The 27,869-nt window shown below is 47.3% G+C and overlaps 1 protein-coding gene across 1 annotated transcript in view; it reads left to right on the top strand.

Annotated features, from left to right (window-relative positions):
- The first annotated feature begins 5,429 nt into the window (after positions 1–5,429).
- Tgfa (transforming growth factor alpha) overlaps positions 5,430–27,869 on the top strand; it is an 84,736-nt gene continuing 62,296 nt past the window's right edge. Inside the window, 4 exon segments of the mRNA XM_048416497.3 lie at positions 5,430–5,445; positions 5,536–5,735; positions 5,829–5,984; positions 5,986–6,076. Of these exon segments, the coding sequence (XP_048272454.2) occupies positions 5,430–5,445; positions 5,536–5,735; positions 5,829–5,984; positions 5,986–6,076 (463 nt within the window).

Raw genomic sequence — 27,869 nt, 5'->3', positions numbered from 1 at the left:
AAAGAAAATACCCATAGTCCATTTGTTGGGAATGTGGGCGTAGTATTTCAGGCTACTTCCTGCTGGTTGGGGGCGCTGATGATCTTATGGGGACCTAAAGAAAATTTAGAGTTATAATCAAGTCCTGACTGGAGTATCCTGTGAGACCTGATCATCTCAGGCAGCGCCTTGAATCCGTTCTGTATGTAGAACTCAGACATCTGGGCCATCTGTTCCTACCGGAGATTGCTCAGGTGGTCTCCCTTGGCCAAAGATGAATTTTCTTAACTCTGAATAAATCCAGAGGCTCTCATTTTCTGTGGAAACACAAGCAAAATCTCTTCTCCAAAGTAACAAACCTTTTGACTTCAGTTTTGAAGCCAAGGTATTTTCAAAATGTCTATCTTGGATTAATTCTGCAGCATTTATAAACAAAAGTCTTTTAGCAGTTGTTGCTCCTTCCTCAGCAATCAAACAATTTAAAGAGAGCATAATAGCATACAGTATCAAGATTCTCTGTATATTTTCCATCTTTATTTTAACCTCTATTTCTTCCATTTTTACTTTTACTTTTTGAGACAAGTTCTCTGTATATCTTTGTCCTGGAATAACTCTGTAGACCAGGCTGTCCTTGAACTCACAGAGATCCCTTTGTCTCTGCCTCTCCAGTGCTGGGATTAAAGGTGTTTGCTACCACACCTTGAACTCAGAGATCTGTCTGTCTCTGCCTCCCAGGCATTGGGATTAAAGGTGTGTGCTACCACACCCTGAAGTCACAGAGGTCAACTACCTCTGCCCCTTAAAGTCTCAGAGGTCAAGGTACCTCTGCCTCCCAGGCATTGGGATTAAAGGAGTGTAACACCACACCCAACTCCTCTCTTTTTACTTTAAGAACTTTAACTTTTATCCTGCATTTATTTTTAACACATTATAAACCATTTAGAGGTTTTCTTCATCTTTGAATCTCTCTTTACTGTATATCTCTCTTTTTCTGACCACATGAGCCTTTAATTTACAAAGCAATACGGAAAGCCGTGGCTTTGAAGGCTAGATCCTTAACTTTCCAGCCTCTGCGGAGGTACTGGCTGTAGCCATTTTTGTTGCCACAACTCTATGGCGTTTCAAGGTCCTTGTTAGCAAGTAAGCTGGAGCATTCTGCTCACAGACCACACTCAGTAGGACTGCCTGTCTGAAAGAGTCAGAGATTGCCCTGACAGGACAGCCCAGAAAGCCGGCATTTTAAAACAGCGCAGCTTTTTTCCTGCTACTGCTGAAAACCCGAAAAGCATGCGTTCAGCTTTTCATCAACACCATTTAAGTGCTTCGCAGCAGGACCTCTTAAAAGAGCTGCAAGGTTTTGCAGCTAAAGCTGAGTCAGGAAGCCTCTCTTAGATGAGGGTACTTGCTTGCCTCTAGCAAGCAGAGCAGACCCGAGAAATTGCTGCTACCAAGAAACCATGCATAATGCTGTTATTTTGTTCTAGAATTACTTCCCAAGCTGTCTCAGGCTTTATGTGGATACAGTTGTCCACACGTTGGCGCCATTTGTAACATGAGGGCCAGCTTGTTGGGGTTTCTGTCCCGCCCGGTACCCCAACGGCCGGCAAATCCCAAAGAGAAATTACACACAAGACTCCATAAGGTTATAAACTGATTGGCCCATTAGGTCAGGCTTCTTGTTAACTCTTATAACTTATATTAACCCATTATTCTTATCTATTTTAGCCACATGGGCTCAGTACCTTTCTCAGTGTGACAGCCTACATGTTGCCTCTTCGGTGGTCTGTGCAGGAGTGACTAAGGGAGTTTTCTCCTCCCTAGCCTTATCCTATTCTCATTGCCCCGCCTCTACTTCCTGTCTGGTTGACCCACCTATACTTCCTGCCTGGCCAATCAGCGTTTTATTAAAATACATGATTGACAGAATACAGACAATTCTCCCACACCAGGTGGCCTCTGCCCCAGCCCTACCAGTGTTCTCTTGTTTGCCCTGGACAGGAACAATTGGTTCTGCAGAGTGAATCACCCTTGCTCAATCCAGAGTATATTCCTAAAAGAGGGCTCTGCGTGGATACAGGAATGGCACCTCAGGGTGCAGGAGACAGGTGTAGGGTCTGCAGGGGAAGGACACCCCATCTTCTTGCAGTCTCAAGGACACACTGGGGTTCACTCTTCTCAGAGAGCCATGAATTCTGTATAACTGAAATGTGAGTATGCACATGTATGCACATGCAGGTGTACATGTGTGTCTGTGTATAGGTGTGTGTGCATGTATGTGAACTTGTAAACGAGGAAATTAGCATGGGATGATTAAGCAAGGAAAAGAGTAGGGAACACAGAGCGGAAGGCAAGTCCACAGAGGGAAACTTTGCTTATGTGAAAGACTGTTAAGCAAACTCTGGCACCTAATTCTCCTACTATCCCAATACGTTAAGCATTATCTTTAATAAAAATGTGGGAAACCGAGGCAGTGGAGCAGAGAAACCTTGGTACAAATTTTGTTTCCAACCTCACTCTCGCCCTTTGCTTCCCAAACCTCATTATCGAATCATATAAGTAAACTGGAAGGAGTCGCTGTTAAAAGGACTTGTCTCTCAAGCATAAGGACTGGAATTCAGAACCCCAGAATCCACATAAACCCTGAATGGTGTAATAGCCTACCTGAAATTCCAACCTTGGGAGGCAGAGAGGTATCTCGAGAGCAAGCTGGCTAGCAGACCAGCCCAATTCCTGAGCTCTGGGTTTGATTAAAAGACCTTACCTCAGTGAACAAATGAGCTAGAAGGACAGTGGATGATGATTTAACCTCTGCCCTCCACATGCATGCACAAATGTGCACAGACTCCCACACCCACGCAGACACACATACACACAAAAGCATACCACACACACACACACACACACACACACACACACACACAAGAATGAAAAATAAACCTGAATGTTCTCAAACCTCATTGTACTTGCTCAAGAAAATCTTGGGTGATAAGGAGTGATTTTCATGTATTGGAGCACACTCTAAGCCAGGCCCGAGACATGCTTCTGTTGTCCCCACACTATAGAGGCTGGGGCATGAGAACTGAAAATTCCTGACTGTGTAACAAGATCCAGACCCAGAAGAGAAAGACAGAGAGGGAAAGGGAAGAAGGGAGAGTTGGAAGAAGGGAGGGAGAGAAGGAGTAAAAACAGAAAGAATATGCTTGGCATTGTGTACTTTTGAGTTTGCAAGCTAGCAAATTTTCTTTTTTTCTGTTAAAGAACTTTTCAAATTAGAGTTATTCATTTTATTGTACGTGTGTTTTGCCTGCACTGATGCACATGATGTGTACCATGTGCATGCTTAATGCTCACAGAGGTCAGAAGAGGGTATTAGATTCCCTGAAACTGGAGTATGGATGGTTTTGAGCCACCATGTGGGTGCTGGATACCGAACTCTGGTCCTCTGCAAAAGTAACAAGCATTCTTAACCTCTGAGCCATCTCTACATCCCTACAAATTATCTTTTGATTAAAAATACTTTCCAGCCCTTCAGGGGACCAGCCCACTTGCTTGATTCTGCCAGCCCCAACAGTGTGTAGGCAGCAGGCAGAGGACCAGGATAGGTCAATTCCCAGACAGCCACAGCCAACCACAGCCTTCGCTGCTCTGCACATGTTTCAGGAAGGAGACAGCCAGCAGTCAGTCCCCAGCCCCGATTCTTTCCTTGCCTCTTGTGGCCAAAAACACCAGGCAAGCTCCAGGGCAGGTTCAGGTCAAGCCGAAGGAAGCGAGCCCCTATGCTGAAGACCTCAGGAAGGATCTATGCAATGGGTGGAGGGATTGACTGACAGGCAGATCCTCAGCAGTGACAGCATAAAGCCGTGACGGAACCAGAACAATATTGTCTGTCAACGTAGTGAAGGGATGGTTTTCTATGCGAGTTCATGTCATATACATACATATATATGTATATATATATATATATATATCTTTTCTTTTTTGATTTTTCAAGACAAGGCTTCTCTGTGTAGTTTTGGAGCCTGTCTGGAACTCACTCTGTAGACCAGGCTGACCTCAAACTGACCTCAAACTCACAGAGATACACCTGCCTCTGCCTCCCGAGTGCTGGGATTAAAGGTGTGCGCCACCACCGCCCAGCAAGTTCACACCCCTTTCAAAGTACCTTTTTATAATAGAATAGTCCGTATCTTATGGTTCAGATCGTAAATGCCCACCTGCCTCCAAAACCTTTTATGACTGGCTCAGTGATTAAGAGCGCTTGCTCCTCTAGCAGAGATTCTGGGTTCAGTTCCCCACACACATGGTATGCATCATCACCTGTAATTCCAGTTCCAGGGATCAGATGCCGGCCAGACACGCATGTGCACAGTGAAAACCCTTATACAAACAGTATTAACAAATCTTTTTTTTTTTTTTTTTTCAAAAGAGGCGCTTGGAGCTGGGTTTGGCCGTGCAGGCCTTATAATCTCAGTACTTTGGAGGTAGAAGCAGGTAGATCTCTGTGAGTTCAATGAGACCCCGTCTCCAAAAGAAAAAAAATCAATCAATTAATTAATTAAAACAAAAGAGATGCTTGGACTTAACACCCTTTCTCATAAAAACTTGTTTGTTGCTCGCTTGGACCCCCCAGTGGGCGGCGCTAGTGAGAGATGGAGGAGGAAGTTAGATCAATCAGAGTGTACCCTTGAAGGGGATATTGGGACCCCCTTCCTTGTTTGGGGGCTGCAGAATAGTGCTCCCCACTATGACGCCCTTCCTCTTCACAGGCCCAAACTTATAGGGCCAACTGGCGATGAACTGGAATAGAACCCCAAATCTTTCATTTTACGTTCCTTAACTGAAAGATGGTTAACACAGTAGCCATCCGTTGGGTCCAATGGCTTGGGCCTCCTTTTGGAATAGTGGTCCCTCTGTTCTTACAATAAACTGGAATTTTTAACCCTGAGACCTTTGAGCATCCAGCTAAACAGACAACAAGCGAATCCCAAGACAAACACGCCCTACCACCAACGCTCCAGCCACAAGGAGCGTGGGGCCTCTCTGGGGCAGCAAGGCGTAGGAAACAGAGGGGGTCAGTCTGACAATTGGGACTAGTCTCTTTGGGGCTATTGTCCCCCATGGATGGTCCCCCCAAACACACATGAGCCATCCTTTCTCCACCAAGAAAGTCTTCCCTTCCTGTGTTCCCCTCTCCTAGTCCAGTATCGAGGGCCAGGTCAAAGTTATATAAACCCTGAAAGCTAGCTGACCCCCACCACCCACTCCCACTTTGTCCTGCACTTAACTGCGTGCTAGCCTGCCATGTTCCGGCTCCCGCACCCCTGAAGCTGTGGGACAGTAGGGTTGAAACGTGATTAAGTTCGTGGTTGACTGAGTCCCTGATCTTTACAATGTATCTGGGGGCGAAGGGTGGCTTTGCCCCTGGTTGGTGCAGACGTCCCAGAGCCAGCATGAATGGAGGCACAGGTGGGAATTCGCGTTTAATGAGTGTTTGGTTGACTATGGAGAGAGCGCTTTTCTTGGGTCAGGCCCTGTAGGGTGACTGGCCCTGTTCAGGAGTAGTCTTGGAGCAACCCCTGGCGCAGGTGACTAGATGCTGGGCGACTCCGCTCCGCCGCCTACAGCCTAGACGCAGCTACTGCGCAGGGGACTCGGGCGGCGACCCTGGGCACGAGCACCGCGGGGAGGTGTCTGAAGCCGGGCGCTTCCTGCCTGGCCCTTGGCCCAGGGTGGTGACTGGCTGTCGCGATCGGGGCGCGGGTCCCCGCCCCCGGCTCCCAGTCCCCACCCCTGCGCCCTCGGGGGCGCCCCATCGCGGGAGGGTGGTCCGCCGCGCCCGGGTCGCCTAGGGGCGGAGAGGTGGCGGGAACCTCCTTCCCGTTTCCGCCGCGGGCAGCGTGCCGGCCAGTGCCACCGGGAGGCGCGGTCGTCCCTCCGCCCGCGCGCCGGGGGCCGGCCCTGCCGCCTGCGCCTTTTTCCCCCGCTCTCACCGCGGCGGCGCGCGGTCACTAGCCAACCGCAGGGAGCGCGGTGGCTGCAGCGCCCTGCGCTCGGAAGATGGTCCCCGCGGCCGGACAGCTCGCTCTGCTAGCGCTGGGTACGTAGATGACACCCGGTGTCCCCGGGCCCGCTCCAGACTGCTCTCTGTGGTGCTCCGGAGTCCGCTTGGGAGAGGGGGATGTTTGAAGTGGGTGGGAGCGTGCGAGCGACCGGGAATCGCTGAGAACTGTGAAGCGAGGGACAGTCCTAGAGAGGTGGCCGCCCGGCGATGAGATCCGGCTTGAACTTTACTCTACGCGACGTCGGCTCGCCGGTGCCCACGCCCTCCTGCCTACCTGCTTGTCACGGAGTCGGGCTTCTCCGGAGCTGCCTGAGCGCGGGTTGTTTGAGTGCGACCCTCTGGGTGGCCCTGGCTTGAGCCCCTTTTTTTTCCCCGGGATGGGAGTCCACGTTGCGGGGCGCCCTCCGCCTTCGACTTCAAGCTCTCCTAGGCTTTGGGGTGGGTTTGGGCTTTTTGTGCAGATTAATTGTTCTGTAAATGAGCTTTCCTGGAAGCCATAGTGTCCCTGTCAGAAGAGGCCGAAGTGACACCTGAGCGTGGCCGGTTTCCTCAGAGTTGGTTCTTGGACATAAACGGGGGTGGGGGAGGGGACATTCGTCCCCGCGTGTCTGGGAGGCGGGAGAGCTTTCCCGCGGCGAAGCTCGCAGGTGTGTGCTTCGGTAACCGGTCTGTCCTTGACATGTGTGCTCCCAAGCGCAGTGTGCACTCTCATCCGTCTGGTGCAGGGTCTGTGATGTTTGACAGAGTGGATGGAGGCACCCAGGTGTCCCGGTCATTGCTGCCGCCTTGCGAATCTTTTCTGGTATCTTCAGCATTTAAAAACCCTGTGAAGAGGCTGAGGCTGTAGGTCAGTGGGTAGAGTAGTTGCCTAGCAGGCGCCAAGCCCTGGGAAGGATCCCCAGGTTAGGTTTGTAACCCTAGTGCTTGGAAGGCAGAGGCAGTGGGATCATAAGTTCAATGCCATTCTTATCTACATTGCGAGTTTGAGATCGCTTGAGCTCGTGAGAATCTGGTTCTAATTATTAATAATTAAAGCCCTGTAAAGTAAGATACTTGCTCCGGGGTCAATAGAGCCCAAAGGGAAGTGTGGAACTCCCCTCTTCAAAATATGCACAGAGTTGCAGCCTGTCCCAGCCAAGCTCACAGGTCCCCCTCAATCCTGCCCTGGAAAGTCAAGCCCTGCTCTGAGGCAGGAGGGAACACAGCCAGATGTTTCTAGTTGCTCCCTCACCTGAAGCGACAGATAAGGGCAGATTTCTTCACTTTTTGCAAGAACCACCTTTCGGGTGTATGCTAACACCGGTTTTCCCTTCAAATCCATCTATTTAAAGCTGTGAAAGTGGAGGTGTTGGGAAACCGATAAGTGTTTCCCATCCCCCTCCCAGGCTGCCCAATAGTATTTACTAGCTAGAACACCGTGAGTGTTTGCCTGGGGTTGCCAAGCAGTTCTAATTCCTTCACTCATTTGGCTTGTGCACCCATCTGATGAAAGAAGGAGCCATCCTTGTTCCCATTTTATAGAGGAAGAAAGGACAGGGCAAAGAGCCGCTGTCCTAGGTGGACCAAGAAGTGGAACGTCACCTCACTGTGGTCAGCAGACCAGTCCCATCTCAGGGATTTTGATGTGGCTTTGAGAGATGGTGTAGACATCACTGTTCGGTGTCTTTGTGGTTGAGCTCTAGGATGGCAAGGTTGCTTTTATTCAGTGAGAACGTGAGGCAGAAGCGCCTGCCAGCAGCTGCTGACACTGTGCTCCCCAGCCCGCTAGCACTCAGCATGGAGCGGCACTCACACCCTTATTTTCTCCTTGCCTGGGTGTTCTGTTCGGCGTCCTCACTGCTTCTTTGAGAGAGAGAAAAACAATTATAAACCTAAGATTGACCAATCTATAAAAGCTGGCTTGTACTGTTCTAGAATGAGTAGTTTAAAAAAAATGCGTGTGAAAGGGAATTAATTTACACCAGTGAGGATTTCTTTTTATTTAATACTCTTTAAAAGAAAAAAAATCACAACCCTTAGGTCTGTGCCTTTATTCAAACGGCTGCCTCCCACGTGTCTTTAATTTGTGGTATTTCCTCTGAAGCTGCTCTTTCTCTGATTTTTCTTAGACAGCTCCAGGCAAATCAGCCAGTATTTCATCAATAAACACGGTCTCGAAAACCCTCGCTTGTCCTGAGAGAGGCCTGATGCTGGTAGAGGCTTAGGCTTATATCCCGACACTGATCCATGTTCTGGGGACAGAGTGTGGGCAGTGTGGCCCAAATGGCAACTTTAGAAACACGATTGAGGTTCCTGGGATAATGTCCACCCCAGGCAGGGTTCTCCTCCTAGGCATGGCACCTCCTTTGTGTCCAGGGAACAAGAGGTTAAGTATAGCCTTTCCGTGCCTTGTTTTTCCTCTCTGTGAAATGGGAATGTTAAGAGGGCTACTGGATAGACTTGATGCCTGCAGACTAATGTCTGGTATGCAGTAAGAGCTTAATTAATCTTAATGCCACCCGTCCCCTTGTTGTTGGTACTCAGAGCGCCAGAGAATTCTAGATGCCGTGACAGGTTACATGGGTTCTGTGACCCACAGGTCACCACCTGAGCTTGCCTCAAGCTCCTCACCCTGTCTCTGCCAGAAAACCTGCCCAAGTGATTTCTAGTCGGTGCCACCTGGCAGACAAACTCAGTAAACTCAGTAAGCCTCGGCATTCTTCTGTACGTTACAAACCAACGAATTTTCCTGGTCAGGCGTCTGTGCCTGCTCTTTAGTACTCAGCCAACAGTTGTTTCCCTTCTGTAGAGTGGGAATAATAAAACCAGCCCGCCTTCCAGGGTGAGATGGTCAACAGATTTACAAACCATAAAACTAATTAGGCTGGAGATGCTGCTCAGTGGTAGAGTCATTTACCTGGCGGCCCAAAGCCCCAGGCTCCACCTCTACCACCGCAGGCTGCACTGGAAACAAAACTGACTCTGTGACAGGGAGGGGCTTTCTAACTCAGAGACAAAGCCTGTTTCTGCCGTGCTTTCCCTAGGTGGACCACAGAGAAGGCTGTCATGGAGGCAAGCGGGGCGGTGACCTTGTTCTGGATTCGTGCTGAGGGTTCATTAGGGAAATGTCTTTCAGGCCTCCACTGTCCACCCTTCACGAGTCCTGAAGACTCATGCCTTCCGAACCGGGCAGTTAGGGTGTGCTCGCTGAAAGCGAGGCCTGGAGAGGGGTAGATAGATGCTGGCAAGGTTGTTGACCCTATTTTCTCTCCCAGCATTTGGTTTCCTCGGGACAAGGTGATCTTTTAAGTAATGTGTCTTGCAAGGGAGACTTTTCTTATAGGAGTAAATGATGCTTTGCACTCTTGTTACTATGGCAACACATGACAAACAGATGACTTTTCCATTGGATGGCTCTCCAAGGACCTTTGCAATATGTGTTTGGAACAAGGCCCCCGTCGCCACACTGCCCTCTAAAGCAGGCAGGCATCAGGTCATCCCACACTGAAAACCTTTCTAGCATCTTCTACAGCAATATGCTTCTGTCAGAACCATCTGGAGGCCTGGGGAGCACAGGTGGAGGGGTTTGCAAGCTCCGCAGGGCCGGATCCTCAGACAGGTGCTGTGGGGACCTTCTGCCTTCACCCACTGCCCTGTGTGTCAAAGCCATCCTCACGATCGTAAGTGTGGTTGGCGACTCACGCACTGTCATTAAAGCTGCTTCAGCCTATGCTGCTGGCCAGGACAGAGTTGGAACCTTGCTGAGAATTCCCAGGTCTGCTCTGCCTATGGCCTGTGTTACCGAACATCAGCTTGCCACACTACCCACTTCATGCTTTCTCTTTTTAAATTTTTACTTATTTTTAGCGTATGAGTGTCGTGCCTGTGTGGACGCCTGAGCACCACATGCACACCGTGCCCGAGGAGGCCACAAGGGTGTCAGATGCCTTGGGACTGGAGTTACAGAGGATTCTGTGCCGCCAGATAGGAGCTGGGAACTGAACCGATTTCCTCTGCAGGAGCGGTCAGTGCTCTTAATCCCTGAGCCACCTTTCTAGCCCCATGCCACACTTGGTTGTTAATTGCAAAAGTGACTTGATATATGGCTTTTTCAAATATTTCTGATCATATAATTTTAAGATATAAACTTAAATATATGCATTTCTAGATAGAGAAGGCTTGGGGACTTTTCTGCTGACTGGTTTGCATTATATTTTTGTTAAGATTTTTAAAAATTGTGTGTGTGTGTGTGTGTGTGTGTGTGTGTGTGTGTGTAGATTTGTGCACATGAGTAAAATGCCCATAGAGGCCGGAACACTGTATCAAATCCCCTGAGCTGGAGTCACAGGGCGGTGTGAGCCACCATTGTAGTTACTAGGAACTAAACTCATGTGCCCTGTAAGAGCAGTGGGCTCTTTTAACTGCTAAGCCATCTCTTCAGCCCCTTGGTTAGTTTCGTAATGTCTCCTAGGGCAAGTGGCAAATACAAAAATCTTCCCCAAAGTCAGGAAAGCCAGAAATCTAGCTGGCAGAACCACCACTGAGCATCAGCTCAAACGCAAAGGGGTGTGCTCTTTTGGCCCACATGCTCAGGTCTAGGCACCCCTAGGCCTAGTTCCAGGGTGGAACTCACTATGTAGACATGGCTGGCCTTGAACTCAGAGATCTGCCTGTTCAAAGGCATGTGCCACCACCCTAGCTAGGCTAATTCGTTTGAAGCATCATGAATGTGTTGTATTAAATACGACTTAAGAAATAAAGACTGTTACCATAAGCCAGAAGCTTATGGGTACCTAATTGTGCTCCATCTAATACTGGTTTGTCTTAAACCCGGGGAAGCTTTTTTTAAAAAACAAAACAAAACAAAATACCAGCATGGAGTCGTCTCTTTGTCTACTGAATTCTGTGTGCTGCTGTATCTATTATTTTTGGAGCGGTAGACTGAGGCAGGATCTTTCCGCATAGCCCAGGAATGCGCCATCCTCCTGGTGTGCCGCCTGAAAGAACTTCTGCTTTCCTCACTTGAGCCTTTGGCTTTTCAGTTTCACAAAGACGGAGGAGGCTTCCCCAGGAAGGACTCAGACACGGAGCTCCTTCAGCTTGCTGGTGCTTGGCTGTTGGTTCAATCTTCCAGCATTCACCTTCCCTGCCTGGGAAACAAATGGCAGCGCCTCAGCCTCAGAGTCTGCCGTGGACCATGTCAGCCAGCTCATTCCTCTTCTCGACGGGTTTCAGGATCCGTGTTCTTCGTCTCTGCCTTGGGAACCTGTCAGCACGACCTCATGGAGTGTCTACCTAGGACACTCTAAATATGCCTCAGTAGCCAAACACCAGCCAGGGCTGTCAGCATCCATCCCAGACAGCTCTTTGATAATCAAGGGTGGGGTGGTTGCAGGCAAATTCCCATGTCACTAATGCTGCTCTTCTTTGGGATGTTTCTTGTTGTTTTCAAAAAATGGATGATGGGGCCAGTGAGTTGGATCAGCAGGTAAAAGTGATTGCTGTAAAAGCTTGATGAACTGAGTTCAATTCCCCAAACCCACACAAAGATGGAAGGAGAGAACTGACTTTGAAAGTTTTGGTTTGGGTTTGCATGCATGCACACATGCAGTAATAAATATTTTTTTTAAATATGAAAAGTAGATTTGAAACTAGGGGGAAGGCTCAGTCAGTAAGAAAAGTTCTTGTCTTATGAGAGCCCAATTGGGTTAAATCCCCAGATCTTAAGTAGCATGAGCAGAATGAACTCGTAACTCTAGTCCTGGTGAGGCTGAACTGGGTGGTTCCTGTGGGCTCCGTGTCCAGCCACCCTTGCTAACTTGGTAAATGCCAGGCCAGTGAGAGCCCCTGTCTGATGGAGATATGTGGTATCCTGGGAATAACACCTAAGGCTGCCCTCTGGCATCTACATGCTCATTGACATGTGTGTGCACACGTGTGCACATACACACACACTCACTCATGCACTCACAGATGCATAAAAACAAATTCTGACATGTCTTCATGATAGCAAAAACCTATGTTACTCTTCTGGGATATTTGGAATATTAAAGGAAAAATGAGCAGTGTTTGGGTAACCACCACATCATAACTACAATCAATGCTGCATTAGAGCCAGTGGGGGAGTATGGGTCAGTCCTAAAATGGATATGATCCCAATGGGTTCGTGATGTTTTTATTAGTTTGAGTAGCTCAATCATTTATAATAAACACTCTTATATGACTCCTGGGTAATACATACTAATGTCTAATGGCTGAGACTCCCTCTCTCTTTTTCACACACACACAAAATACACGCACATGTATGTATGTCTGTACACATGCATGCATTTATATTATTACATAGCCAGCTTTCAAGGACTTTGGCCTCATGGCTTGCCTCCAATCACTCTCTGCTAACAAAGAATCCACATGTTTTGAGTTGGGAATATCAACTGATACAACACTTTCTGGAAGTCACTGCGGTCATAGCATTCACTCAGTTACCAGTGGGCATAACTTGGTAATGCACTTGGCCCACTTTCCCACCTGTGCTACAGAAATGCTTGCAAAGATGCAGGCAAAGACAGGCAAACGATGTTGCTTGTTGAATTGTCGTGATGCTGGAGTTATTTGAGTGAGTGCTTCTCTCTGTCATCACCACGGTGATTCACTAGGCAACTATTTGATGAGAGTTTTCATAATACACTCAAACTTGAAAGGTGAGTTCCTGAGCTGAACGTGCCACAGAGTGCTTTGGTTTCAAACAGTCTTTTAAATTTTTTGTGGCAGTGAGGGTTGGACCCAGGGCCTCATGCGTACATCCTCAAGCACTGGTTCACCTTCTTCTATAACAATCATATACTAAATTTATTAAACTTACAATACAGTCCTCAAAGTCAGAGCTACAGAGATGACTCGGTGGTTAAGATCATTTGTTGCTCTTCCAGAGGACCAGAGTGCCGTTCCCAGCACACACATCAAACAGCTCACAGCCATTTATAAGCTCCTACAGACCCAGTTCAAGGGACTCCAACATCCTTTCCTGACCTCTATGCACATAGCCACACAGAAATACACACATGTGCACAAGCAAATAATAATCAAAGCCAAGAAGCTCACCTTACAGCAGACATATTTATACAGAGATGCTGGATTCGTCTTTGGTTATTTAAGATAAGTTCCCAGAAATTGGCCTTGCTTCCACCTGGTTCCCAGATGTCTTCGGTCTTCTATAACACCACACCTTAGATCTCACATCTGACAGGTTTGTTGAAAGAAAACGATCTCAGCCGAATTCTCAGCTTTGCCCTTTAGTGGGGTAAGTTCATAATTCACACACTGGCCATTTGCTGCCTCAGTATCCACATCTTAACATTTTCAAAGTGCCTTTGAGTTGATCCGTCACCCTTTCTAGGGTCTCTCAGAGAAAGCATGTCTCTCCACAGCCTTTACCGGCCACGTATCAGAGCGCTCTCCTCCATCATTTCTCCCTTACTGTGCTGATTAGGGCATCTTTGTGAATCTGCAGTCTTGGCTTTCCCTGTGATGTTTGGGTTAAATATTTAGGGGAAAAAATCTTCCTGAATTCTACGATAGCACAAGTATTTTCTTACTTTTCCCTTCCAGGTCTGTGGTGAAATCATACATTTGGTTGAGGTATTTGATATAGAACTTACTCTATGGTAGAGGATAGGGTGTACGAGTGTGACTCATCTTCCATTTTTTGGTTTGTTTGTTTTTGAGACAAGGTCTCATGTAGCCCAGGCTAGCTTCAAACTCAATATGTAACCAAGGATAACCTTGAACTCCTGACCCTCCAACCTCCACTTCCCAAGGGTCTGGGATTACCTCTGCCCACCACCACACCTGACTTCGTACTCCACCCTTTAAAGAACAGCCTAGATGTTGTTTTGGTTTACCCTTTGTACCATAACCTTGGAAGATCATTATTTAAACCATTTGCTAAGTGCTTTCAAGCACACGCATCAAGCTGGAATTTCAGTTTGACTCCATAACTGTGCATTCTTGCCCTAACTGCAAACATTTTCTGTTTCCCAACATGAATTCTGATGGGGCCCGAGGTCAGCCATGAGAAAGGCAGGCCCCATCTTCCTATCCCTGAGTTAGCAGCAAGGCATCTATCTCTCTGCTGCCGACTCCGACACATGAGCGGTCTCGGTCCCCCTGTATTTGTTTTAATGTGCTTTGCCAACTCTAAGATGCTTTCAGTTGAATCCTTTAGTGTTTCAAGAGAGGATAGTGTGTTCTTGAACAGAGCCTTCCAGCATTCTTAGGTGTTGTGTCTATCTCCTTTTTAACACACGGTGCCAACTAGAATTTTAAAAACATTTAAAAATTTTAGTTACATGTATTTAATTGATCTATTTATGCTCACCTGGCAGATGCACATGTTGAAGTAAGAGGACAACTTGGGGAGTCGGCTCTCTCCACTGCATGGCTTCTGCAGATCAAACTCAGTTTTCCAGGCTTGGTAGCAAGGACCTTTGTCCACTGAGTCATCTCTCCAACCCTAAAAAGCAATGCCTTTTTTTTTAAAAGCAGTAGATATTCTTGGGTATAATTTCCATGGATTTACTAAAAGTATTTATGCATTTAACAGTTAAGTGTGGGGGTTAGCTTTTTGTATCTTATATGCTTATGTGTACATATCAAATACACTTTATAACTCATTGAGATTCAGTATTTTTTCCGTTGGTTTCCAAAGCAAGAGGAGATAATTTGTGGTGAAGCTCAAGTGTTTTTAGGACACTAGACTCAATTATGTTAAAGCAATCTTTCAAATCTTGAAGAACGCATTGCCATCAGTATGACATTAATTTTCTGTAAATACTGCTAGGTTTGATCCACTGCAAAACGTCTGTGCATATAGCTTCATTTTTTTAAAGATTTGTTTGTGTTTTTATTTGTGTGTGTGTGTGTGTGTGTGTGTGTGTGTGTGTGTGTGCCCGCATGCGTGCCATTTATGCAGTACCCATAGAGACCAGAAGAGGGAGTCAGACACCTTGACCCTGGAGTTACAGGAGGTCGTGAGCTGCCAGCACCCTTAACACCCTTTCTTTTCTTAGGTTTTGGCATTAACTTTAAGTGAACTTCATAAAACAATGTTTTAACAATTCTATGATTTTATGTTGAAGGTTGAAATAACGTAGAAGTCACAATCTCATGAAAGAGGGAAGTAAATGGCAGGTGTGGCTCTGGACCTTTTCAGTGATTGGTTCCAGATTCCTATTGGTGGGAGCTAGAATAGGAATGGCCACCATAAGTTCATATATTTGAATGATTAGTCACCAGGGCGTGGAGCTGTTTGAAAGGACTACAAGGATTAGAAGGTACAGCCTTGTTGGAGGAAGTGTGTCAGTGTGTGGGGGGGGGAGGGGGTGGGTTGGAGTTTCTAAAGCCCATGCCAGGCCTAGTGTCTCTCTCTCTCTCTCTCTCTCTCTTTCTCTCTCTCCCTCCTTCCTTCCCTCCCTCCCTCCCTCCTTCTCCCTCTCCTTTCCCCTTCCCCTTCCACCATGCCACCCCATGGGACAGGAAGCAACTCTTAGTTACTGCTCCAATACCATGAGTCTCACCATACCATGATGATAATGGACTAAACCTCTGAAACTGTAAGCAAGCCCCCAATTAAATGTGTTTTTTTGTTGTTGTTTTTAATAAGAGTTGCCTTGGTCATGGTGTCTCTCCACAGCAACAGAACAGTGACAAAGACATTTTTTCCGAAGTCAGCTTTGATAACTATGACTTTGGCTTAGAATCCATTCAGCTCAGGTTTTAAAACTTTAGGGTGGATTTAGAAAGAGTTTTTTATTTTAAATGTTTCCCTTAGAAGCTACCTTTTAACAGAGTAAAAAAAAAAAAAAGTGAGCACCAGAGCCCCCAAATGAAATATATCTTAAAATTTGTTTCTGTTGATGATATTGAGGAGAAAATCTTTTAAATTACTAAATAAAATTCAAGAAAATTTTCATAATTGGTGCTGTTCCCATAAGTCCAGGTAAATGATTTTATTTGTAGAAAGTACTTAGTGGATTTGTTATCAGACACTGCTTCTGATTTGGGAAGTGTCTGATGTGATGATTTCCAGAGGCTTCTAGAAGCCTATGTGTTTATGTGGAGATCAGAGGCCACCTTTGGTGTCATTTCTTAGGTGTCATCTACCCTTTTTTTAAAGTTCTTTTTTTAAATTTTATTTTTATTTTTTATGTATGAGTGTGTACCTACCTGAATGTATGTGCAGCATATATATACAGTACCTGCCAAGACCAGAAGGGGGCATCATATATCCCTAGAACTGGATTTATAGATGGTTATGAGCTGTCATTTTGGTGCTGTGATCTGAGTCCTCTGGAAGAAAATGACTATTCTTAATTACTGAGCTTTTTCTCTAGCCCTTATCTTATAATTTGAGACAGGATCTCTCTTGCTGTCCTGATGCTCACTGATTACACTGGGCTGACTAGCCAATAAACTCCAAGGATCTTTCTGCCTTTACCTCTCCATCACTGGAATCATAAGAGTGTATTACCATGCCTGACTGGTTTTCAGTGGGTGTTTTGGATTGAACTTGAGTCTTCATGATTGCAAAGGCAGGCTCCTTGCCAACTAGGCCATCTTCTCAGTCCCACCTTAAGCTTTAAAAAGCTTGGTACCCTCCCCAAATGCTGCTGTGTCTATTAGATGCCACTATTACACAGCCAGGGCTGGGGTGTGGACTTGTTGCTTGTTTGTTTGTTTAATTTCTTTTATTTTTCTGATCAGTACCTCCAGACACAAATATTAGGTTCTTGAAGCAAGAACATGTCTTCAGTTTGGTTTCTCTGGGGCCTTTAACCCAAGTCTGAATGATGTAAATCAGCAGTTGTCTGGACACCAAGAGGATAACTGTGTCTTCACCAGCCACTAGCCATCATACCCAATCTAAAGCATCTTATATCTCATCACTGTGCCTAGAAGAGGTCCCAAGGATTAACTAGCTAAATGGAACTCATAACACAATGACACAGGACCTGCCATCACTGATGAACGAGGGGTTGGCAGAGGAACATCGCTCTTTCCCACTGCTGGGCATTGGCAACCGACTGGGAACATTCAGAATTAGGGGACTTTGGTTGAGTTTAAAGAGAGAGCTTTAGTCCTGCATCTCCACAGATAGCGGAACAGGACTGGTCCACTGACTTGCCACCAAGCTTGACTGGAAGCTTCGGTTTGAACCCTTCTATGCCAGTGCTGGTTTTGCGCTGGGGGTCGGCATCTGCAGGCCTGTTGGTGAGCTATACTTACTCCATGCAGCAGGTTTAAACAATGACAGATGTTTTTTGGCACATGGCAGACTCGGGTGTTATAACTAAGGTTTAAGGGGATGAGTCATGGGTCCCTATGCTGGGATGAAAGCCGGCCTGGAGCCTGAGTATTTCTCGGGGATGTGAGGTCAACTCATAGATCATACAGATGGAGACTCCTTCTGGATTTGGACTCTCTGTGCCTCAGCCTCCACTTCAGTGCCCTCTAAAGGAAACCCCTGGTGCTGTCTGTGGTGTAGGCCACTTCCGATCTCTGGTACTCATGTCCCTGTGGCTGTCACCTCCCAGATGGGCTGGCCAGGACCTCTCCTCTGCCATCCTCATTAAGTCCTGCTGAGTCTTTTTCCAAAAGGAAACAGAAACAGGAATCCACAAACAAGGGAATCTAAAAACACCCCAACATGGCTCTCCAGAGACCCCCAGTTTCCTGCTCTTCACTGCATGCCCTTCTTCTGGACATGAATATAGAGATTTGTAATTTCATCTTCCATCAAAAATGGCACCTGGAAGATTCTATTTTAAAAATCTGTCACTCACAAGGCACAAGGACAATACTGCTACAGATGTATAAATACCTCTACATATTCATTTGATAGGTAACAGGTATTCTACCAGATCCATCATTTAATTATCTGCCCCTTATTGATGGGCATGGGTTGGTTTTTTGTTGTTTTGTTTTGTTGAAACTTTTAAATATGCATACCAGAAAGTTCTTGCAGTTAAGTTGTGAGCCATCCAAGACGGGCCCTGGGAACCCAACTTAGGTCTTCTGTAAGAGCAGCAAACTGCTCAGCCATCTCTCCAGCCCCCAAGCATCACACGTTTTCCTTTTAGTATGATTTGACAACCTGGCTTGCTGAGAAGCTGAGCAAAGCCACTTTTCTGTCCCTATGCGCGAATGCTGCCGCCCAGCAAACTCGCCTTGGTGAGCACTATCGTTTTCAGACGTGAAATACTGTCATACCATTATCATTCATACGTCACTGGGTGTTAGCATGGCTGAGTCGGTTTTCTTGTGTCCCTGGTGGAGTTGGTTAGTTATTTTCTTGTTGACTTGTAAACAGTTTTCTAAACCAGGCATTAAGTGCTATTTTGCCTTTTAGACTTGTGTGTTGTCTTTAGATTTGCGAATATGCGGCTTCATTTTTGCTTTGTCGTATGGAGACTTGGAATCAGCTCCTAATTTCTGGGTGCTTCTGCTTCAATGAAGCCTAGGGCTAAGGAGACAAAGGGATGTCCTATGGCTCTTTCCTGTGTCATTTTCTCTTGGACTTTTATGATGTTCATTTACAGGTCTGAATCTTGATTCTTTTGGAGAATGTGCTTGGATTTGAGATCAAAGTCTAATTTTTTTTTCATTTTTGTCAAATACTGTCTCAGCTGTTCTTTGGTTGCTGGATAATTTCTTCTGCATTTATTGGTTTCAAATTCCACCTTGCCAATTCATTCATAGGAGATGTGTGTCTGTCTGTGGTGTTTGTTCTGCCCCACAGTTCTGAGGATTGGGGCTATAATGCACCACCCGTGTAGAGACTAGAGTGTACGATTGCTCCCGGGGACTGGAATAGGGCTGAGAACCAGAAGGTCACAGTGTATCATGAGGATGTCCTTCTTTTCTCACTCTGGTGACAAGAGTTTCATCTCCTGGAGCTGGAGAGCTGTTTCCATACTCCGTCTTGAGAGCGGAGGATCATTCCACTCTGTAACTTAGCTAGGGGCTGGTGGGCATTGGGTCTCATTGCCCTGAAAGACCCAACAAGCCTGGTTACACTCCTTATAGTCTTTCTCAACTTTGGGCTTTCTGGGAATTGGAAGCCATGTAGCAGGCCTGCCATCCTCGTGGAACATTCTGGAGAACTGAGACTGTCTTCCTTCTCATTTCCCCCTCAGCTGAGAGCATATGGTGTCTGCCCTGGCCCACTTGGGACCCCCATCCCAACCTGGTATGTCTTGTTGGGACATGGATAAATTGGGCACTCAAAGGGAACTTAAAAGACTTAAGTCACGACACTGATTCTCCATTAAAACAACCTCCGGCAGGGTGGTAGCTGTGCACACCTTTAATGCCAGCACTCAGGAGGCAGAGGCAGGAGGATCTCTGTGAGTTCAAGGCCAGCCTAGTGTACAAAGCAAGTTCCAATCAGAGCTACACGGAGAAACACTATCTCAAAAACAAAAGAAATAAATAAGTAAAATAAGATAAAATAAATTTAAAAATTATTAAACACCAAAAACCTCAGGTACATTAGTGAACAGAAAGCAAGACTGAAAGCACTAAGTTTTCAGTGTTTCCACGTGTTCTAGATTAAAACAAGACTTCAGAAAGATGGTTGTCATCTCCCTCCATAGCCAGTTAGTTACAGGACTCCGGGACAGACACAGCCCCATCTCTTTGCAATTTGGGGAGAGTTGGTGGAAACTTAGGAGACTTCTCATCCTACACGAGTGACTAATTTTCAGAAACTCAGAGGAGAACACTAACCAAAACGAGGTCATAATTCTTCTGCTCTTTCTCCCTCTCCCTCCCTCTCCTTCTCCCTCCCTCCCTTCCTCCCTTCCTGCCTTCCTCCCTCCCTCCCTCCCTCTTCTCATAAGATGAAAGCCCGGAGGGCAGCCCCACACCTTCCTTTGTGGGGTCTGGGGGCAGCACTCCACCTGTCCCTCTGAGCACTGCTTTCACTGTGTCCTACAAACTTAAGCGAGCCGAGTTTCCATTTGCTTCGCTCCTCTCCACAGCCCTTCTTTGACCGATGTTTTGTTTCGGAACGTGTTGTTCAATCTCCAGGAATTTGGAGATTTCCAGCTATTTAAAAAATATTTTTATCATTTTTAATTATGTATATATGGGGGGTACACGTGAGTGCTATGCCCACAGAGGCTAGAGTGTAGGATCTCCTGAGGCTGGAGTTACAGGTGCCGGGAGCCGAACTTGAGTCCTCCGCGAGAGCGGCAGGCACTCTTAGCCACTGAGCGATCCTCTCCAGCCTCTAGCGGGTTTTCTGTTGTTGATTTCTAGTTCCACTTGGCTGTGATCTAAAGCACACACTATGATTTCCATTCCTTTCCGTTGGTTGTGTTTAATGTCTCAGAATGTGGTCCATCTTGGCGAATGTTCCACATGAGCTTGAGAAGATATCGTGTATATGGCATCATCTAAAGATGCTCATTCTATCCATTGATGGATGGCAACTTTTTTTTTGAGACAAAGTCTCATGTAGCCCAGGCTAGCACTGAATTTGTTACATAGCTGAGTGTGGGCTTGAACTTCTGATCCTCCTGCCTCCACCTCCCTCTCCAATGCTGAGATTACAGCAAACACCACCACAGCAGTCTTATTCAGAGCTGGGAACACAAGCGAGAGCTCATCCGTGTTAGGCAAACCCTCTGTCAACAGAGTTGCATCTCCAACCTGACTGAGGATGGTTTTTAAATAAACACTGCCTTTGTTGGTTCTGGTCTAGATTTTTGAAGTGTCCACCAGCCGCGGTAACGTCTATATCCTCTTTCAGTCCATGAATTTTTGCTACGCAGATTCTGCACAGCGATATTAGGGATTGTGTGACTTTGTCCTTCAGATGACTGAGGGGCTGGGAATTCCAGTGAGTCGAGTTCCCTCCTCTATTATATTTTTATGTTTATTGTGGAGAAAGGGAAAAAAAAGAACAAAAGGTTTGATTCCGACTTCCTGGACTAAGGCTCTATTCAGTTTAAGGTAGAGGGATAACGGACCAGTTCTGCACCAGTGAACCACTTGAAAGCCGAGAGACGCACCCTTAGGAAAACAACATCAACCGGTTATGTAACGTGAGCATGGCTTCCTGGGAACGGCCTCTTTCCCATAGTGTGCAACCCGGGAAAATAAACAAAACAGCCCTTTCAACTAAAGTGCCTTTTCTGGACTTCAGATTAAAGGGAAGCAATGGGCTCACACTGCTCCCACCCCAGGTGGGGTCATCTACACGATCAAGCAGCCCTGGTGATTGTCGTGGCCCAACTCTAATGTGCCATTGGATACTTAATTTACCCAACAGAGCCAGTGGGGTAACAAGGAACACACAGTCAGTCAGCCATGATGCAAGGGAGGCATGTCTTCAGGTTAACTCACGGGTTATCACTGCAGTTGGCATGTAAGAGTGTTGAGCTGGACTTGGTGACGCTGCAAAGGGAACCCTGACCTAGCCCTGGCCCCCAGCCATGAAGTGTCTTACAGAAAGCGACATAAGTGGACACGGGGGCTTTTACAAATGAACATAAGGTATAGAGTGGCCCTTGGGCTCAGAAGAGTGTCACAAAAGTGTCACTAAAGAGACAACGCCTGCCCTCTGAAGTCCCCGAAGTGCCTTGGCTGTCATACAGAACCCTCTGGCCCCACCTAGCAGTACTGTGAGACATGGTGGGACCCCCAGTTTCATAGATGAGGGGACTGAGGCATAAAATTATTAGATGACTTGCTCAAACTCCTGCGACCAGCAGGTGCCAGACCCCAGAACCAGGATTTGAATCAAGAACCCTTGTCTGCTGTGCTGCCCCCTAACCTACTTCTAATTCTCTGCATCCAGTCACAGAGGCAATGCAGGCTGAAGCGCTAGGCACTGAAGGCCATGGGGGCTGAGGCGCTGGGCACTGAAGGCCGTGGGGGCTGAGGCACTGGGCACTGAAGGCCGTGGAGGCTGAGGCGCTGGGCACTGTAGGCCGTGGAGGCTGAGGTGCTGGGCACTGAAGGCTGTGGAAGCTGGGGACTGTCATAGAGGGCTGTGGCGGTCAAGCAAGCCCCAGGTCATATGTGAGGTGTCGGTCATGTGTGAAGGACCGTTGTTTGTCTAACCCTTGTCGGTATTTCAGGCTTTCTTTCAGGCTGCCATTCCCGCATTTGCGCCCAGTCAGACCAACCTCTCTGCAGGTCACCACGCTAGCTCTGAAGGAGAGCTAGCTGCCACTGCCCTACCTACACTGCAGAGTACTATAAACAAGCCCAGCAGAAGCTTTTCCTTCTGCCAGGAGTTCAGGTTCAGACGGCATGTGCTCACCTGGGGTGCCATTAGAACTGTGTATTGTGCCCAGGAACTTAGAGTCGAATTGTTAGTGGGAACCTGTTTTCAGTTCTACTCTGAATTTTTCCAAAGGTGTTCATGTGAAAGGGTGTTCTCTTCCACTGGTTTGTACAATCTGTCCCCCATGAATGGCAACAAAATTCGCAGGGCGTGACGTGCAGGGCATGACGTGCAGGCCTTGTGCTGCAGGCCTGGCCTCCCCTCTCCTCCCCCAATCCCTACAACTTTAGTCAATGCTTCCACAAATCATCGTGGAAGGCCCCCCCCCCCCAAGCAGCTTTAACACCTCTTCGTGAACACCTGCGGTTCTTCACAGCCCAGCTAAAGATGGAACCTGCCTAGCAGGTGTGTTAATAGCCGCCCTTCCATTCAAAGTCTGCACCCCCAGCCCCGGGATGCAGTGCGCCCCAAAGCACAGGCGCTGCTGATGCTGTGAGCAGCCGTGAGCAGCCGATGAGAACAAAGGAACATTTGCTGCTCACGCCTACACGGGAGCCTGGTCCAGCTGGTGGGTTTTTTTTTTTTTTTTTTCCTTTTTTGACGGGCTTTGCATATCAGAATAGACAGACACCACAGTATCTGATTCAGGTTAGGGCCCCGTGAAGGAATTCTACAAATGTTTCTCAAAAGTGGTTAGGGCTTTGGTTTTGTTTCTTTGTTTTGTTTCTTTTAAGTACACATTGGTACATTGATTATACACAGACCCACAGGTGGGATGGATCCCTTCACAATGAGCAAGGGTCTGAAAAAACTGAGAGGTTTTTAAAAATTTGAATCTTGGGACAGGAGAGCTGGCTCAGCAGTTAAGAGTACATGCCAATGTTTAGATTTCTAGGCACCCACATCAGGTAGCTTATAATGGCTTTAACTCCATCCAGTTCCGGGGGATCTGAAACCCTCTTCTAGCTTCCACAAACAGTGCACTCGCATGCACACGCACACACACACACACACACACACACACACGCACGCACGCACACACACAATTTAAAAATAATAAAAATAAATCATTTTTCTCAAAGTATTGATCTTTGGACCTAGTAATCCATTTCTGGAGACTTAACCATAGAAAGCATTAGAACTGACCAGTAATGAATCTCATACCTGCACATTGTCTCATACCTGCACATTGTCTCGGGGTTTCTATTGCTTCAACGAAACACCACGACCAAAAAGCAAGTTGGAGAGAAAAGGGTTTATTTGACTTATACTTCTATATCACTGTTTATCACTGGAGGAAGTCAGGACAGGAACTCACACAGGGCAGGAACTTGGAGACAGCTGATGCAGAGGCCATGGAGAAGAGTTGCTTACTGGCTTACTTCCCATGGTTTGCTCAGCCTGCCTTATAGAACCTAGGACCATCAGCCCAGGGATGGCATCACCCACCATGGGCTGGGCCCTCCCCCATTGATCACTCATTGAGAAAATGCCTTATAGCTGGATCTCATGGATGCATTTCCTTCCTCTCTGATGATTCTTGCGTCGGGTTGACACAAAACTAGCTGGTACACACATTAGATAAATCAATCAATCTTTAATATTCTAGTACTGTACGTGCCTGTCATCCTAGCGCTGGGAAGGCTGAGAAAGGACCATTATCAGCTTAAGGCTAATATGGGCTACCTTCCATCTCATCCAAGAAAAGATCTGTATAGTATGGCCTTAAATGGCCTTATCAGAGCATCATTTTCCAGAACCATCTCTCTTTAAGTTATATACTTAGTTAAGGCAGGCCAGGTCTACTGCAGAGGTAAGAAGACGTTGTCTTGCTGGTGACTGTGGACAGAGCCCACCCTGTCTAGCTGGTCTAGCCTGAGCACACATCCTTCTCAGAGGCCACTCTGCCAGAGCAGGGGTCTAGCCTGAGCACACATCCTTCTCAGAGGCCACTCTGCCAGAGCAGGGGTCTAGCCTGAGCACACATCCTTCTCAGAGGCCACTCTGCCAGAGCAGGGGTCTCCATCTCGGCAGGTTTGCCCCATGACCCTGCCACATCCATGCTTTTTATTTAGGTCTATGCATTTCTCTGTGACCCACACCCCGTCACTTGTCCCTGACCCGACTGATACATCTTTCTGGAGGGAGATTTGACTTTTTGGAATAGAACCACTCCCGTTAGTTGAAGGAGAAAAGGCCTGGGGAAATAAGCCTCGCTTTCCAACAGGAAGGAGAGCCACCTGGCTTCATAGCTATGCTGTTCGAAAGATCAAGAACACAACTTTCCTTCTGGCTCCTGTCCTCTGTGGGGAATGCCCAAGGTCAGAGAGCAGCCTGCAGTCAGACACCATGAGCAGGCCAAGGATAGAAACGGGATGTCCAAGGACAGACCTTTTATCTGTGCCCTCAGCCTTGAGAACTAGATTGCAGTCACGTGGAGTTCATTTCTTATCCCTCGAATGTGATGTGATGCAAGAAGCCTTGCCTTGTGTGTACTTCCTTACACAAGGAAGGCACAGTGTGTGATTGGGAGTTCACCCCATCCTGACCAGTCTGGTCTCTATCATCCCCCACCCCAGGGACTGGGGCTGGCCTAGCCAAGGATGCTTTCTGGAGTCTTGATGACCTATGTCTCAGCTGAGAGTAAACCAGAGGTGGACAAGTGGCCTTCCCCTTGGCCTTGAAGATAGAGTCATTTGTTGCGTAAAACTATGCTTAGACTCCAAGAAGACCATTTCAAAGCACAGAGCGGCGGTTCTGCTCACTCGCTCGGGATCTACTTTCTCTGCTTCCGTTTTGTGCATAAATGGTTCAGGTGCTGCTTCATCTCTGCTGATTTTCACCCAAAGAGCTATTTTCAGAGATCTCTAGAGCTTTGTTCCAATAAAAATATTTGCTTTAGGGAGATGAGGGAATCAGCATGATTCGCTATCGATACTCGATCCAACAACCCCCAGTGTTGGGTCGGGGTTAGAAGAATCCTCCTCCAGTTTATAGTTACACTGACAGGTATCTGGGTGACCAAGTCTGTCTGAGAATGGGAGGGACAGGTGACTTTGCTTCTGCTTCTAGTCTCAACTTCCATGGTAATATTTCACTATTGGCCAGAATTTACCTCCAGAGCCTCTTTTCATGTTCCTCTTTCCTTCCCCCACCCCCGCCATCTCTGACCCCCATACCACTAGCAAAGCAGCAGACCGGGGCGGGGGGGTATTTTTGTTTTGTTTGTTGTTTGTTTTTTTGTTTTGTTTTGTTTTGTCTTAGCACACCTGGGAAATAGTGTTTTGGAAGCAACTGTTTAGATGACTCTGGGAGCTGTAGTTGAATTTAGTGGTAAGTAATTCCATGATTGATTAGTAGTGTCTGCTGGGGATCCAGCATAGAGGTGGCCCTAGGCATGCAACCTATTATATTACTGCTCAAGATGATGGTCCATTTTTACTAGCATGAGAAAAAGGTGGATTTCCTACTACTGAAGATGTTGTTATTTATGCTTCTTATTTTTCATGTTTTCCTTGTTTCTCTGTTGCTATGATTAAACACTAACCAAAATTGGGGGGGGGGGGGAGTATTTGACCTACACTTCCTGATCACAGTCTATCACTGAGAGAAGACAAGGCAGGAACTCAAGGCAGAAGCAATCAGAGCTGACAAAGGAAATGTTCTTATTGGCTCGCTCCTCGAAGATTGCTCAAGTACCTTCTTCTATAGCCCAGGCCCACCTGCTCAAGGATGACACAGCCCACAGTGAGCTGGGCCCTCCCACATCAATCAGCAATCAATAAAATTCTCCCTAGACATTCCTACAGGCCAGTCTGATGGCGGCAATTCCTCAGTTGAGATTACCTCTTACCAGACATGTGGAGGTTTGTGTCAAGTTGACAAAAGCATACTATGACACCTGCCTTGTTACTATCTTTTGATCAGTACTTGGATATTTTAAAAGGTGGTTTCTAAATTAATACTTGAGCCATTTAGAGGCACTCCCGAGTATACAAGACTAGCATCCCAACAGGGCACAGAGCCTGTGAGGGTGTGGCCTCACCTCTCACCTTCATGATGTTCTCAGGTATTTGCTGTCATCAAAGTCAGAAGCAGGAAAGGGCAGAATGCTGGGTACCAAGACTGGATTGATGAGATCTCAGGTCTTCCTGAGATACCGGCAGGAGTGTTCTGATGGCCTCCTACCAGAAGGAACTCTGGACTCTACCGTCTCTAGAGGGAAGGGCTTCTTTCCCTTGAGGATATTAGTGCGTCATTAGTAAGGACAGCTGTCTGTCTGTTTCTCTCCACACATATTTCACAAGGCACAAAAGGAACTGGAGACTGCATAAGTACCCATGGTCCTGGAGGCTGCATCAGAGCCAGAGTCTTTAGCACAGGGACACGCAAGGCAAAGCATCATCTCTGAGTCTGTGTGTTTGCTGCTGACTGAACTCAGGCCTCAGGTTAGCCCTGGGCCCCTTTGCTGTGTCCTTCCCTCTGAGTCTCAGGTGCCAGCCCATAGTGGTGGTGAGGTCACCACCAAGCAGGGAAATATTTGGAGTGAGCCTCCAAAACAGCTTTGGGTTGGCATCATCGTTCAAAGGGAACCTGGCCTGATTGTCCCTGGGGATCTCACAGGGCAAAGAAGGTGGCAGAAGTTTCCGTGGCTATAGTTCATATTATGACGGAGGCTGTGTAAGGCTCCACTCAGGAGCCCTTCTGGCGTAACCATGAGGTTGACTAGTCACTATTCTTTGTCACATCACAATGACAACAGATACAAAGGTGCTAACCAGGCCCTGAGAAGGAATGTGTATGAGAGGCCCCAGGAGCAAGGTCTGTGACCCTGGACCAGGATGCTGGATGCCCTTGGTGTATCCAAGGCTTCTAGTCTACCTGTCTGTGCCAAACAGCCTCCCCTCTGGAAGGCTTCTCTGGAAGGCTCCTTGCACACACACATCTGCCCTGTCCTCCCTGATGCCTTTTCTGCGCCCTCTGTCCCCAGGGATTGGAGCTTTCCTCTGCTCCCCCTTTGCTGACATGTTCTGTGATTAAGCATGGTGTGAGGATGGGTGGTCCTGACAATGGAACTGAGTCACCAGCTGAAGCTACCGTCGCTTGTTGCCAGGATCCCCCTGCAGCAGCAGCTTGCTGACACAGCCTCCAGAGTGGCTCAGGACTGACAGCAGGAGGCCGAGCCTTGCTGGCTGTTCACTGTTGGATGCCAGGTAGAATCTAGGCATAGACAGGCTGGCCTGTCTCCACCTTCACAGTCAGGGATCCAGGGGTCCAAGATGCTCGTGGGACCCCCCACCCCATGAAGCACAGCAGAGGTTCTGTACGTTTGGAAAAGCCCACCCAGCTCTTCATCACGTAGCCTTCTGGAAAGGGGGAGCCTTCTGCCCGAACATGAGCGACTAGACAATTAGAAGGGAGGGGGCGCCTCCACCATGCTGTCATTGCCAATGGATGTTTCTGCTTGGTCTGCTTTGTAAATTAATAGGCTATTGTTTAGAGGAGTTTCAGGTTTAAAGAAAAACGGATCAAGAATCCAGGACTCCCAATGCTTGC

Source organism: Myodes glareolus, chromosome 6 (assembly GCF_982192425.1).
Source record: "Myodes glareolus chromosome 6, mMyoGla1.1, whole genome shotgun sequence".
NCBI classification, from domain to species: domain Eukaryota; kingdom Metazoa; phylum Chordata; class Mammalia; order Rodentia; family Cricetidae; genus Myodes; species Myodes glareolus.
This window is presented reverse-complemented; position numbering and strand designations above follow the sequence as displayed.